The 16,033-nt window shown below is 39.4% G+C and overlaps 1 protein-coding gene across 6 annotated transcripts in view; it reads left to right on the forward strand.

Annotated features, from left to right (window-relative positions):
• The window catches only part of SULF1 (sulfatase 1), a 155,988-nt gene that overhangs the window by 98,810 nt on the left and 41,145 nt on the right, over positions 1-16,033 (forward strand). For all 6 annotated transcript variants that reach the window (XM_063079110.1, XM_063079114.1, XM_063079111.1 and 3 more), the window contains 5 exons: positions 4,075-4,225; positions 5,180-5,355; positions 6,685-6,813; positions 7,093-7,149; positions 7,957-8,086. In XM_063079110.1, coding sequence (XP_062935180.1) covers positions 4,075-4,225; positions 5,180-5,355; positions 6,685-6,813; positions 7,093-7,149; positions 7,957-8,086 — 643 coding nt within the window. The remainder of the gene's footprint in view (positions 1-4,074; positions 4,226-5,179; positions 5,356-6,684; positions 6,814-7,092; positions 7,150-7,956; positions 8,087-16,033) is intronic.

Below are 16,033 nucleotides of genomic sequence, written 5' to 3' on the forward strand. Positions count from 1 at the left end.
TGTAAGGTCTCGAGGTCACAGTTCTGGGTAAAGACCTTATCAAACAGACCAGTTACCAGGCCAGGCCCATATGACTCTGACACTGATTTTTTTAAAAAGAAAGCAACAGAAACTCAAAAAATGACAATGTGATCCTTTGTCCTCTCAATTTTAAAGCAAATAGCCAATGTTATCCACCTATTCCCTGATATGTGATTTGGAGGGTCGGACTTTGTCCTGTATTTGCAACAAAAGCAAATACAACCAGTGGGAGGCACCTGAATGGGAAGCAGAAGCAGCTGATATTTTAAATCAAGATGAAAGCTAAGGATTTTAGGACTTACTTTGACAGGAAGAAATGTATGTATCCTTTTAATGACTGGGATTTTGAGGTGCATCATGGGGGCTGTGGTTCAGGACTGTGGTCAGTGTGATGCTGTCCAGTGCATTCTCCAAGCCACCTCTGTGTGCTTGACCTTCTCACTTGTAAAATGAGAATTTTACAACTCCTCAGAGTTACCACAGCAATCAAATGCAGTATTAAACGATAAACTCTTGCCCAGCTGCCTATAAGTATGGGTATGATGTGGTCCCAAAATTTGCTCTGCAGAGCCACAGAAATCTTATAGCCCTCACAAGAATGCTTTAAAGTTGTTATTCCCAATACATAGGTGAGGAAACTGAGGCTTACATGAAAAAAAGTTTTCCAGAATCACATACTAGTAAGCAATACTGTGAGGATGAGAATTTGGGCCTGATTCCAAAACATTCTGGAATAACTGAATATGTGGTTTTCCACTTTTCCCTAAACTACTTACCTGCTTCTTTCAGTGGCTTGTGTTCCAGTTGACAGCTCCAGGCCCTGTATGAATAATTTTCAGTCAATCCTTAGTTAGGGAAGCACACTTTAATTATCACTGGGGAACAGAAGGCTGCATCTTCGAGGAATTTGGTAGAGCTCAGCAGGAGGCAACCACAGGTCTTTGGCAAAAGATCACTTTTCAACAACATTGTCAATTCCAGCAACCCCCGACCTTCCACCTGCCATCCCCAAACAGCTGCTGTTCTGAGGGAAGCAGTGGCAGTCTGTCTTCCTTTAAAAGGCAAATGCATACGCCCCTCCCTCCCGCCTGCTGAGATCCCACCTGGGATTTCATTCCCAGAGTAGGGGGTCATCTCCCATATTAAGAAATTAAGAAAAATAAAGGGAGAGGGGGGAGGACAGCTTTAACAACAGGCCCTGAACTCTCGCTTTTAATATAAGCCAGATTTAACATATGTCCTCTGTAAATCCGGGAGCCCAATTTGAGGCTTGTAATTTGTTGCAAGCTTCCCTGTTTCTCAAAGCGAGGTGGAGCTATGCCAGGCACATCAAGGAGGAGGATATAATTCGCCCACTGTGAGCCTGCATTGCAGTTACCTATTGTAATTTTTATGTGCGTTGAGGTTTTGTGGTTTTAAAAAAGTCAACTAGATTTATTTTTAAATTAAGCCAACTCAACATCAAAGGCAATCAGAGGAGGATGTTTAGGTATTATAAAGAAACCCTGAGTAATCTTTTATAGCTGTATTCTTTTTCAGGGCACGTATCAGTAAATGGTGAGGGGACCTTTCATGACTGACTCGCTATATTTCTCTGACCTCAGACTACCCCCATGGGTGAAAAACCCTTTGCAAGGGGATTTAGAAGCCCCTCCCCTCCTCCTCCTTAACCTTTTAATCTAATCCTGTTTGTAAGGCAATGTGAAGAGTAAGAAACTCGGGTTTAAGTCCACTTCCCTTCTGACTGGTTTACTTTTAGAAATGATGAACCCCTTCAGGCCAAAAAATGGGACCATTTGGTTCATGTATCATTAACTCGGTAGGCAGAAGAAAGTTTATATTGACAGTTTCTCTTAAAAAGAATGACAGGTGATACCTGAAGAGTTTGTTTTTCACTACCACAAGATTTTTTTAACCCAGATACTTACATGGAATGTATTTGTTGGAGGAAACTCATGTGCCTCTGTTCTAGGTGTTTTTGTTTATTTTTATTTAGTTTTTATTTTTTTGCTCTAGGCTTTTTTAAATTATATGTGTATATCGTATTTATCACAAATCATTGTTCCTCAAAATAGATTTTTAAGACAGGTGCTGTTAGCCCCATTTACAGATGAGCAAATTGTGCCACAGTCTTTAAACCTGTCTCTTTAAACTTGCAGAGGTAGCTGACACTTCTGAGCATAACTTGTACACTTTTACAGACAGTGTCTTCTGAGCCAAATGTTACATTAGTATTTGCGCTGTTGCTAGGTAACCAGCATCCATGCTGATCATCAGGGTAACTGTGTACCAAAAAGGCCAATGGTACCAAACTAGCATTTTCTACCGTGAAAAGAGAGGTTCTGCAAAAACACTGGCAGTAGGAAATACGTAGTAACAGGTGGCATTTATATGGCCCAGTGTGCATGGACGTGTTCCAGTGTACAACCATGTGTCTCAGAAACTCTGAGTTTTCCTCTTGAGAAATTCACACCCCACAGAACCAGTGGAATACTCAGTCAAGACTCCTGAGACCACTGGGATCACAGCACTTGGCCGTTTCTCTAGTTTTATAACACAATTAATGGCACAAAGTCACCTTCAGTCATCATTATCCACAGTGTTTTATTGTGGGGATCCTCCCCAGAATAGAGACTGGTAATCAGGTTTTTTCGTGAACACAGATTGTTTCTTGTTCTGTGAGACTAGCTGTTTGTAATGCTGGGCTTCTTATTAAGAGCAAACTCAGATGTATGAAGCAACCCTAACTTCACTCTCCATTCATTTCATTAAAGCAAATGAGCTTTGGAATCCAGTCCTGGTTCTACCTCCTACTAACTTTGTTAATCCAAAGAAGTTATTTAACTTTGCTAAGCCTTGGTTTTCTCAGTTGTAAAATGGGGATGATAAACCTATTTCCAGAAAAGCTGAGGTATTAAATGAGTTATTATACATAAAACACTTTGCACCATACCTGACACATGGTAAATATCAAGTTTTTAATATCAAACAATTATTTGTTCTTAATAACGTTTAAGGAGAAGTTTCAAGTGGATTATAGTCTGGGTAGAGAGCTAAAATATAAGTGAATAATTCTCAGTATGAGAATTGCTCTAGCATAGGTGTGTACTTCAGGAGCAGGAGGGGGCAGCACCTAATGGTCAAGGAAGTAGGGTAAAGCTTCAAAGAAAAGGTAACATATTTTGCAGGTTCCCAATGGAATGCATGAGACACTGCTTGGATCTTGGCGGTAGACTAAATACCCATGTAGGTTTGAACTAACCTATCCCACAGGACAATAGGACCCACCTCCCTGTGGTTAACAAAAATTAAGCTTCTGTGCCTATATTGATTTGTTTACTAAATGAATAGCTTTATTGGTAAACATGTATATTGCAGAAGCAGACTTGGTTATGATTCCAGCAAATTCAATTAAATTAATGGTCTAGAGATTAGGAATGAGAAAAACTCATGGGAGACTAGATATATGACAGTACTTCAAAAAGTTTGGAAAAGCAGAATTGAAAGATAATTCAAATCTTTACATGAACTTTTTGAAGTACCCTCGTATAAGTAATCAATAAAATACTCTAATAAATTCAAGAGAAAAGTGTGTTGAAATTATGATTCATCATCATTCCACATAACACATTTGTGGCTATATTTAATAGCCTAATTAGCAATAAAATTTTTATGAGTTAACATCACCATGAGGACATTCCCTTCTGCATTACTGAGTTTTATCTGTAGATCTGTAACATAACCATAATCATCTTGATGCATTTCTTAACAAATTTTATTCAGTGAACCCAGATGAACTCGCCCTAATTACATGTTCAGCTGCCAGTCTTGGTTTTATAGGTCTGAATTTATCCTTCAGAGGATATGTGCTGTTTGGGGTGGTGAAAACTTCAGATCTTCTTGTGAACACAAAAAGATACTTGGGAGAGAAAGATACGTTAGCAGCGTCTAAATTATCTTTCCTAATGATTATTTCACAACCATTAACTTAGATATTTCCCTAAATGATTAAGTAAAAAATATATAGTAAGATTCCTTTCTGTATATTTTCAGAACTCCTAGTTATAACTATGCACCAAATATGGATAAACACTGGATTATGCAGTACACAGGACCAATGCTGCCCATCCACATGGAATTTACAAACGTCCTACAGCGCAAAAGGCTCCAGACTTTGATGTCAGTGGATGATTCTGTGGAAAGGGTAAGCATATAAACCTACCTCGGTGATGAGTTTTGGCTTAGCTTCCCTTGTGTAGACCCATTCTTGCCAATCCTTTTTTTTTTTTTTTTTCATTTTCTAGCATCATCTTAAGAGATAGAGGGTGTGTTCAATAACTTAATCATTCCTCCTTTATCTTGTCCCCATTCTGTCTACCTCTCCAGTCTTGGGTCTTGTGGAGCCAGTGAAAAATCAAAACATCATAATTCAGGGGCCACACCTTCAAATGCATTCAGAAATTAAGCAAATAATGTAAATGATTAAAACAGATCTGGTATAAGGCAATAAGGAATTGTGGGGATTGTGATGAACCAGAAATTAAGTGCCCTACCTAAAGTCTTTTTTTTTTTTTTTTTCCGTCATGTAGAAATGTGGATCAAGTATCATCAGGTCTTCTGACTTTTTTTAAAAAGCCATAAATACAGAAATTTTTATTGGAAATTTCCTGAATTTTAAAACATAGCATAAGTCAAATAAAACATGCCTATGTCTGAATTTAGCTGGATCAAGCTCATAGGCAGTCTCTTTGTAACCCCTGATAATTAGATATAAGCATGATGATAGATATTAAAATTTGCTTTAATAGTGGATTTTCAAAGTGAAACCTATAAAGTTTGGTGGTACAGGTTGTTTTATGTGGTTTGGGGTGGGGGTAGTTTCATTTCATTTTCTATCAAACAGGCAAACAAAACCAATACATAGAATGTTGCCAGATTTTAAAAAGTTATGTTTCAACTATATTACTGGACCTTTTCCCTCCAAGATTGTAAGCAAATAGAAAATGCAGATTATGTTCATGTTTGTCAGCCTTATTAAAGCAACTCTTGCCTTTTAAAAATAATAGAAAAAAGATTTGGGGAAAATCATAGCAACACAACTGAGTGTCATCTTATGCCATCACAATTGCTTCTGACTCGTCCCTGTGCTGTGTTTCAGCTGTATAACATGCTTGTGGAGACGGGGGAGCTGGAGAACACTTACATCATTTACACTGCAGACCACGGTTACCACATTGGGCAGTTTGGACTGGTCAAGGGGAAATCCATGCCATATGACTTTGATATTCGAGTGCCTTTCTTTATTCGTGGTCCAAGTGTAGAGCCAGGATCAATGTATGTATTTCTCTCTTTGCAACACTTAATCAACTGTCGTAGCTCATGTGCATCCAAGATAATTCAATTACCAATCTCAGTGTCTGGTTTCCTTTCAACCAAAATCTAAAAGGGTATATGTAGGTTTGGTAATTTAGAAGATGAAAACCTTTTCCCCCTGCCACATGTTAAATTAACTAAAGTATACTATTTAAAGAGAAAGAAAAAGTAAGGGTATCAATAACTAATTCTCTCAAATTGTCCAGAATCCATGTCTTTTTGGCCTGTGCTCATGGACAGAATGTGATCTTCGGGAACATTATCCTTACCTTCTTTGAATCAGAGATACACTGTCATTTTTTAAAACAACCAATGCCATTCTCTTAGTTTTTAATTTTTTTAATTATTACTAAAGAAAAAATTTTTAAGGAAAATTAAATTTTAAAAAGCATGATTTTCTTTTAAAAGAAAAGAGACCTCATAGAACCAGAGCTCTATTTTTGTCACATTTAGCAGGTCCTTGCATCTCTATTTTCCCATCATTAAGTGGGTTTTGCCCATCATAGCAGCATGTTTTGTATAAAATGAGATTGTGTATATGGAAGAATTATGGGAAGAGTAAAAGAGTAGTAGAATTCAGAAGCTGGAATGGTCCTTAAAAGCGTCAGCCCGGACCCCTGCTGTAACAGTGAAGAAGCTGGACAGACCCTAAGCACCAGCCTCAGCAGCTCTGATTTCTGGAAGCGGCAGTGTTGAGGCCCAGAACCCAGATATTCTGAATCTCACCCATATGCCTCATCCACTGCTATGTCACACGACATCCTTGGGAGAGGGTGATGGGAGGAAGAAGGGTTTCTCTGAAGAACGTTATTGTGTCTCCTAAGATCATTAGAAACACTCTGGAAGTTGTCAGATCTGTAGATAGACTGCTCTATGTTTGAAGCTCTAGGAAGTATGGATCAGACTCAACTCTGAAAACTGTGTGTCCTTTTCTAGAGTATTGATTTTAGAGCCCTAGTTCAACAGAGGAGTTGTGGACTATTGGGTTTTGAAAGAAAGTACATGCCACAAAACCCATGTATCAGGTCACATCTTGTCTGACAGCGTGGCCAGAGCACAGGAGGTTGGGCATCTGTCCAGCCTGACCCCATGAGATCTGTTAGTCTTGCTCAGCGCCATTGCTACTGACCACTCATCCACCTGACCAAACACAACCACTCATCCCTCGGAGACCAGAGGAGAGGGTGAGAGGGATTGAAAGCCAGTGAGTCACTGCTGTGGAAAAAGCAACCCTAAATGCCACCCTCCACTGGCCTTGAGTCTGTGCTGTAACCATCCATCCCCTTGCAGAGTCCCACAGATCGTTCTCAACATTGACCTGGCCCCTACGATCCTGGATATCGCTGGGCTTGACACGCCTCCCGATGTGGACGGCAAATCTGTCCTCAAACTTCTGGACCTGGAAAAGCCAGGTAACAGGTGCGTCAATATTCCTTCTCTTAGCCCTCCCCAAACACACTGAGCTCTGGCTGGCACCCAGAGCCAGCTGGCAGCTAAAAAAAGTAAAGGCAAAATATGCTTTGCCCTTGAAGATCACCCCAAGCTGAGTGCTTCTCGGCTGTTCGTGAATAGCACATTGATGGAGATGTAGTCATCGTCTGCGGGAAGTGAGGGTGTTTCTTTAAATAAACTGCTAGCACAGATCCATTTGGAAAAAGGTCCAGATGCCAACAGTAAATATTATTATTTTGCTTTCAGGTTTCGAACAAGCAAGAAGGCCAAAATTTGGCGTGATACATTCCTAGTGGAAAGAGGGTAATTATTAGTTCCCGGGGTGTTTCTGGGAACCAGTCCTAGTGGGCGGCTCTCCCTGCTGGGTATTTTTTTCTCCTTATTTTGGTTTACTAAGCGTGCAGATTTCGTAAGCCTAGTCACAAGATTGAATGGTTTGCTACTTATTCTCTACTAGCCAGCAGAGTAATCACTGCTGCATCAGAATTGTAAAAAATACATTCTCATAAGGTGGGACCAAAACCTCTTCATGGGTGTGGATTTACTCATGCATTTCTCAGCCTTGGCTCCTGATTGAACCAGTCAATTGACTTTCTCAACCATTCTTCCCAAGTAGCCTCCAAGGCTTGCCTGACACTCTGTTTTTTCTTTTCCTTATGTGCCTTTCACATTTTGAAGTGTATAAATTTATGCCGTTGTAATTATTTCCATAGTCACTTCTAGGATTCCCCTTTTGATTCACAATGCTCATTGCCTTCTTTTTCTCCTTATGTAAATTGAGAGAGAAAAAAGCATTTATAAAATTGTTGTTTAACAAAAAGAACTTTGAGCATGTAAAACTTAACATTCTTCTCAAGGTTTTGAAATAAATGATTTTAGCGGGGGAATGATTCTTTCTATTCTGACCTTTCATCTTCATAGTGCCCAGCTTGTAATTTTCACAAAGGACCCATCAATTGTTGAATTCCAGTAGATAGCACCTTGACATCTATTTCTTGCTGTTTGAAGAATGTGGAGTCATGTGACAGGGAGGAAAAAGAAAACAGGCAGGACTGGGGAAAGGTCATTCAGATCACTTCTCACGTAAGAATCTTTTCCTTTCTGTCAAAGCAAATTTCTACGTAAGAAGGAGGAATCCAGCAAGAATATCCAACAGTCAAATCACCTGCCCAAATATGAGAGGGTCAAAGAACTATGCCAGCAGGCCCGGTACCAGACAGCCTGTGAGCAACCTGGGCAGGTAAGTGACACAGCTCTTCTGTACCACCACTCATGTGCTTCTCCATTTCTCACTTAAAAGATTTTCAATATATAAAATAATGTACATTTGCGTACAAATAAGCGTTTCATTGTGGTCATGAGGGAAAGCTCACTGTGACACCTCTCCACTGAGAGAATTGTCTAACTGGTCCAAGCTGGGCCTCCTCATCACTACGTGGGCTCCCTCCAGTTAAAAAAGATGGTGCTCTCAGAGAGTTCTAAGCTAAAGGACACTGGTTCCATTTGAGGAGAAGGTCCTGGAGCTGCTATTAAGCAATCATCAAAGAGTGGTCAGAGGGCTACTTAGTCAAGACATGGGGAAATGCTGAGCCTCTGGGCAGTGAACCACCCCAGGAGACATGATGGGGTCTTCCTCCCCTAGGCTAAAGTCAGGTGTATCTAACCCAGAGTGGAGGACAGAATCTATGACCGAGGTTGGAGAATGAGAAGGGAAACCATATTCTGTTTGTTTGCTGTTTCTGCCTCTGCTCACAAAGTTCCTGACATCAAACATTTCATTAGAATAAATCCTCTTCACTAATAGAAATATGACTATAGAGTCCAGTGCTACCCAGAGTGCCAACTATTACTAATAAGAACAAATGAAGTACTATACAATGAATTAACACTGCTTTTAAGGAAAGTGACAATATATGAATACCAGGCATTTTAGACACTGGATTGAAATCTACACTATCTAAAAGAACATGCTGTGTCATGATGAGAGAGGAAGTGAATTTTTGCCTAAAGTCATTGAAATTTAGGACAAAATCAGAAGAAAGTAAAAAGAACTAACATTCATTGAGTGTTTGTCTTATGTGAGGCATGGTACACAGGATTTTAAATGTATTCCCTCAACTTAATCCTCACATCCGTGCAGTGAGGTAGGCACAGTTGTCCCCATTTTACAAACAAGCAGCTGGTAAGTGGCGAAGCTGGGATCCAAACAGGAGCTGTCTGATTCGAAAACTTAGCCACTTGCTGCCTTTCTAGGTAAGTTACACTAACAAGGCGAAGAGAAGTTCAAATCTTTTGTGATTCTTTTTTTAATTCCTCTGACCTCTAGATATCCACACAATTAGTCAACACCAGTTCAAAATATCAGACACATAAAATGGGTAGCCCAGTTATTATTAAAATAGCCTCATTCATTACACGCTTTTTATATGGTATCTAGCTTATTGAGAAGACATTCATAATAAACAACTTGATCCTTATACTCTATTTCCTCATGCTTTTCTGTACACAGGATCCCTTTGAAACAGAAGAGGGTGGGGAGGGAGAACTGTTGAAGGAAGCGATAAGACCAGGCCTTCATGGCATTCTAGCAAGTCTTAATTTTCAAGTGTTCAGTGGAGAAGCTTAGACCTATTCATTATATTTTATTGTGAAGTCTTCAAATCTTTCTTATGGAAGCTCTAAGTATTATTATGAGTAAAACCTCAGAATTGTTTTGTAGCTCTAAGATGATTTTTATGAGCCAGCCTCAATAGGCTAATTTACCTTTATTCAGGAGTTGGAAATGTTCAGTGTTAAATGTATCTCATGCAAATTGATGATCTTGTTACGATTTCAGCCCTCTTAAGTGGTGAGCATTATAACCATTTGGGAATAAGGTTCACTGCCTACCTTTCAGTGTACAGTTTTGCAAACCTCTCCATATGGCTTGCACTGAAATTTTAATATATGTCCTGAAGGGCAAATGTTGTATACTAGATTATGGTACTTTGGCAGATGCTTTTCATGAATGTGCTGAATGCTAACTATATTAAAAACTCAATTTTGCTTTTTCATATTTTTCTAAACTTGTTCTGCCCCCATGAAATTCTTTCATATCTGGCTCCCTGGAATTTTCCTCTGCTGTTTTATTTCTATATGAATCAGTCTGAATTTAGATTTCATTGCATTGATATATGAGAATGTTAGCAGTGATCTCTTTTAGAAGTGCCTGAATTGGTGGAACAAAGAATTAAGCTATGCTCCTAATGGTGATTTCTTTCTATAGGATTTCTTTAAACTGGGCAGAAGTGAGCACTAGAAGAGGTGAAGACCTGGAGGGTATTTCAGATCACCTCAAGCTTCCATGTCTCCATGGCACTAGTGAATTGTTACTCTAAACTTGTGATTCGCAGAGTGTGGTCCCCAGACCAGCAGCGTCAGTATCACCTGGAAGCCTGTGAGAAATGCAAATTCTCTAGCCCCCCAAACATACTGAATCAGAACCCCTGGGGGTGAAGCCCAGCAATCTGTGTTTTAACAAGTCCTCCAGGTGACCCTGATGCTCCCTGAAAGCACTCTTCTAACCTACTGATATGCTACTTACTGGTGGTGCTCAAACCACACTTTAAGAATCTGACAACATCAAAAAATGTTGCCTTTTCAAGGCAATTATTGAATCTGGGTCAAACCTGATAGCTCGTTGTATTCCACAGAATCTTTAAATCCTGTTCTCTTGCTCTTTCTGTCTGTCTACTTTGAAGATTATCTTTTTTGGTGACAGAATCACTGACTTAAAAAAAGGAAGAGAAAAGTCCAGAATACTGAGATTGTATTGTTCAGGATTAAGGCAGCAGCTAAGGCTAGAACTGACGTGCTTGGCACCTGCTCCCTCGATGCTGGCTTCACACCTGTGCTCTGCTGCTCTTCCTCTTCTGAGGTTAACTGCCTTCATTTGAAGGCAACAGAATCTCAGGTTTGACCCTCCATGGGGTGTAGAGGAAAGATCAGCGTTATCAGCCCCATTCTCGTCACTTCTAATCCCCAAAGAGAAACTGTATGCCCCGCTCCCACCACACTCCTGTGCCTGGTCACCTGAGAGTGGTTTGGTTTGGTGGAGTCAATGTGGGTGCACGAAACAGAGTAAATAAAGGAAAGAGGAATTTGAGGTCAAAAGGTTTGGGTTGCAATACTGGCAGCCACCACTTCCTAGCTGTGTCTTCTTGAACAAGTCACTTAATTTCTCCTGAGTCTCAAGTTTTCTATTGCCAAAATGAAGAAAATTAATCTCACTCTTCTGAGGATTAAGTGATATCATATATGTCAAGTACTAGGTGAGACTGAGATTAGTTTCCTCCAGTGCGCGAATGTTGGTGGTGTTATTGTTCCAAGCCATCCTACCTGTTGTTTTCATTCCTGTGAAGACAGCAAGGAACTAAAATGGGCTGGAATCCCAGGCACTTGGCATAACTTCTTGACTATGTGAACAGAACAACCAGCAGGGACGACTAATTAAGACAACATGGACATATGTGTTTGCATTACTTTCATGTTCCTGAATTAATACGAGACAGAGTGTGAGTTCTCACCACTCTCAGCTAGGAGTCACACCCCCAAGACATTTATGTGCAGACACTCCACACACACACACACACAAGCACATGTGCACACTCACGTGCAGATCTCAACTCTTGTCTCAAAAGACTTAGCTCAACAGAGAGCATAGATTAGTGATGTTCAGTTCCAGCTACACATTGGAATCACCTCGAGGAGATTTTGAAAAATACTAATAGACAACCTCACCCCAGACCCATCAGATTAAAATGTCTGAAGGTGAGGACAAGGCATCGTATTTTTTAAACAGGATTAAGAACCACAGATCTAGAGTCAGAGTATGTTGCAGGTGGAAGGGGTCTTAGAAATCTTCAAGTTGAATACCATTTTTCTGATAAGGAAATTTAGGTTCAGAGAACTTAACCTATAAACACAAAGCCAAAACCTACATCTCTTCACTTCACATTTGAGTACTCTCCCCTGAAGCACACTGCCTCTGCAAAACTGTATAATTTTCCCTTTGAAACTATGAATAGCATTTGCTGTGAATGGCAGTTGCCACTCGCAGCTCCTAGGACCATGGATTTCAACCCTGAGTACACATAAGAATCATATGAGAGCTTTAGAAAGGCTGATGTTCAAGTCCCACTCCAGACAAACTAAATCAGACCCGCTGAGGATGGGACCCAGGTGTAATTTGTTGTTGTTGTTGTTGTTGTTGTTGTTTTGAGCTCCTGATAATTCCTATGAGTAGCCAAGATTCAGAACAACAAATGTCAAGTGATCATTATTGGGTTGGGTTGTCATCATCTTCTCCTATGCATAGGTGTTGACTCCTTAAATAGGAGTTACATAAAAAATAAATTCCTTGGGCATCCAGTTTTGAAGTACATTTTATATATCCTCAGGCATTTGAAAGAAAAAAAGCAGCATGTTTTGTTTTTATAGAGCAAAATCATGTCCTTTTGTTGAGTTGTTGATTTCCAGAATCTTTACAACTGAGTTTGCCTTTCTGCTACTGTATCAATATAAAATCAGAGATTTTGTTTAGTATTCTATAAGAATACAACGAAGCTCATAGTATTATTAAGGAAATTAGAATGTAGCTTGTTAGATGTTGACTGGTTTAGCTCCAGGATCTATGTTCTCATCCAGAACTTATCTCTTTGAACATATTTCCATCTGACCCTCTGTGACCAGCTGCAGCATGAATAAAAAGACATTTACCAGTAAGATCTGGCTAGAATTGTTAGTTTGCCAGAATTGATGGCCTCTTTCCAGAAACTCACGGTTTCTGGTTAAAATTGCAGCATGGCTCATAGACATATCCCCCTGGCTCTCCTGATTCCAGAGGTTACATCAGAAGGATTGAGCTCCTGGTGCCATCCTCTGACTGAATTCTTGTCTATATATGGGCCCAGTGTCGACCATACAGTCTTCGAACCTTGCTTCCTTACCTCTTCCACCTGCACTGAAGGATGAGCCTGAGCAGTTGTGCATCTTGAGATGTTTTGCTTCTGTGCATTTGTTCCAAACAAGTCAGAAACAGACAAGCATAAGAACAGACTCTTCACTCATAAACTACATAAGGTGGCCCCACCCTGTTTAATTTGTATTATCTTCTTTTCTACCACTTTCTAATGGCCTACCCTGGTCAGGTCCCCTTCCTCCCTGTCTCTTAAATATGACATGCTCATCCCACTTCTTTTGTCTTTTTTTATTTTCCCATGGCTGCTGGCCAGTAAGGGAATCTGAACCTTTGACCTTGGTGTACTTTCTCATCTGTATGTTGCCTCCACCTTCCCAAATGCTCTCCCCTTCCCTTAGGCCCACCTGAAGATTCATACTTTGCCCCAAACCATCTTTTTTTACTGCTGTCCTGATCAGGGTGCCTTGGGATTATATCCTTGGTGTATTGCTTTCTTGGTATGTGACTATGAGCAAGTTACTTCATACTGCCTCAGTTTCTTCATCTGTAAAATGGTCATAATAATAGTACCTGCCCCAGAGGGTTGCTGCAAAGACTATATAAGTTAAATGTATCAAGCTCCTGGGACAGTGCCAGCACATAGCAAACACTCAACAAATGCTGGCTGTCGGCGGTTGGCCAACATCAGTTCACCAGTTTAAAGTAGCAGTTTGGACAGGGATGTTTGTATTGTCTCTTTATATTCCCCAGTGTTGAGATAAAAATTCTAAACATATATCCACATGCAGATAACTGTTTTATATGCTGTTGGTACTGGTATAAAGGATAGTCAGATTATCACAAAACTACTGTACAGTTGTTACATTTCAGAGAATATGATTTGACCTGCATTATGACCAAATCCATATAATAAGACATATAGTAACGGAGAACTAATGTGTGTGTGCATAAAATTAAGCTTTCATTGCAGTGTACTTTTTAAAAAGTTGTAGTGAAATTTTGTGTTTCTTATTCATGAAAATGGGCATAAGTAGGCATAAATAAGAATGTGGAACATTCTTAACCAATCTGAGAAATATAAACAATTTAAAATATAGAGATTCCAATGATTACCTAGTGGTTACTTCAGGAAAGAGAACTACCAGAGTTCTATCATCATTTAATATTGCGCTAGGCATTTTATATGGGAAATTATTCCCTAAGATAGATATTATGCCTATTTTGAATATGAATAGACTGACGCTCAGAAGGGAAAATGACTTGACCAAAGTCACACAGCTAGAAGAGTGACAAATCTGAGTTCAAACCAAATCTCTGTGACTCAAAGACATGGTCTTCCTCACTAAATAATAATTATTACATACAATTTACGACCAGGAAATACTAACTTGCTCAGGGATTGAATAATCATTTTTAAAGGTCAATTATAATAGTACTGCCCTGGATTCATATAGTGTATCTTCTCCTAAAAACTCCAAAACACACAACAATTTATTCTCATGACAGATCCTTGAGGCCAGGAGGAGCAAGTATTAATTTTACCAGCTGTGGAATCTGGAAGAACAAAGAGATTCTGCAGTTTGCTCAAGGCCAGAGTTAGCAGCAAAAGAAAATTAAAATTGAAGCCTTCGGATGCCCAACCAACCCCATACTTACCTATGTTAAAAATGGCCACCTCTCATCAAGTTTACATTAGATCTAATTCTCTAAGTAATAAACAGTGTGCATAATAAAATAATAGTGATAATAACAACAGCTGCCTTTGTGGAGCACCTACCATGTGCTGAGTTCTTCCGGTGTGTTTATCTCTAATGCTTATGACCTGCAAAGGTTCAGGTAGCATAGCTGACTTGCTCGGGAACACAGAGCAGTGTAATGAAACTGATATTCAAAATCCAGGCTTTTTGAGTTTGAAAATTCAGACTTTTTCCTTTAAGCCACAACAATATGGCTATAAAACACCATTCCCAAGTCCTATGCAGAATAAAATATTCCCTACTACAAAACCCTACTGTAGTGAATGAATTGTGACAGCACTCTAGGCTGTTGTAAGGATTAAATGAATACATTCATATAAAGTACTCTAGACCAGTGCCTGGCATCAAATAGGAGTTTAATAGATGGTGGTAATGGTGGTAAAAATGATGATGAATGGCATGTTTGAAAGTCATTTAACATATTTCTCATTAGGTTTCATTCCACCAACTAGCTGCACACATGCATTCTTGTACCAATATAGCTAGCCTTCTCTTCTTTATCAGGTGTTATTTATGTGCCAGCAGATATAATCAATCAAAAACACTAATTACCTAACAGAGTGATTCTATGCTGAGCTAACTTCTGGGAACAATTCAGGAAAATGAGACATGGTCCTTGCCCTTAATTCCAACTCCCAGTGTAGTTGGAAAGGCTAAAATGAAATAACAACAACCTAAGAAATGATTTAAATAGTTTTTTCTAGCACCTCACCCACAGTAGGAATGCAGAAATATTTATGGGATGAACGTGTGCTAATTTATTGGTGCAGACTGATAAATCAGAGGTGCAGGAGGAGAACTGAAATGATGTAATCCCAGAAAGCAGGAAAGGAATTACAGGCATGAGTGGTCAGCAAAGATGGAAACAATCAGATTTGGCAATTAACTGAGTTGCTGATAAACTTCGAGAGCATAAATAAATCGTGACAGTGTGACAGATGTATTTCTGCAAGGGCACTTGTTGAACAATGCTCATTTCTGAGGCTGACTGCATGTCTCATTAGCAGGTGCCTCACCTGAGCTTAGGCTTCAGTCTGATTCCAAAACTCTTCTGCAATGCACAATCATCTCCTCTGCTTGTTATTTTGACTATTTAAGTGGCTTGTTGCAGCATGAGTTTCAGAGTAATTCTTTTAAAAATTCTCTTTCTTTGCTTCCCTCCGTAAACTCATAAAGTAAGATCACCATTTTAGTTATTCCAAGGTTTTATAGTGCAATCTTAAAAATTGTCATGATATCGAGCACTAAAGTGACTGTGGCAATGTGTGGTAATGACATTTCATTAGAATTCCTAGTATACTTGTCACTAAGAAGATTTTCAAAGCCTCTAGCTAATTACTTTATCTAATAGGGTCTATGACTTTTTCAAAGGGCTCATGGTAGAGAAAATAATTGACATTTTCATCAGTGGCTCTCGCTTTACCCAAGTATATAGTAGATATATGTATGTATGTAGTGTATATAGGTATGT

This window comes from Cynocephalus volans, chromosome 15, assembly GCF_027409185.1.
Source record: "Cynocephalus volans isolate mCynVol1 chromosome 15, mCynVol1.pri, whole genome shotgun sequence".
NCBI lineage: Eukaryota > Metazoa > Chordata > Mammalia > Dermoptera > Cynocephalidae > Cynocephalus > Cynocephalus volans.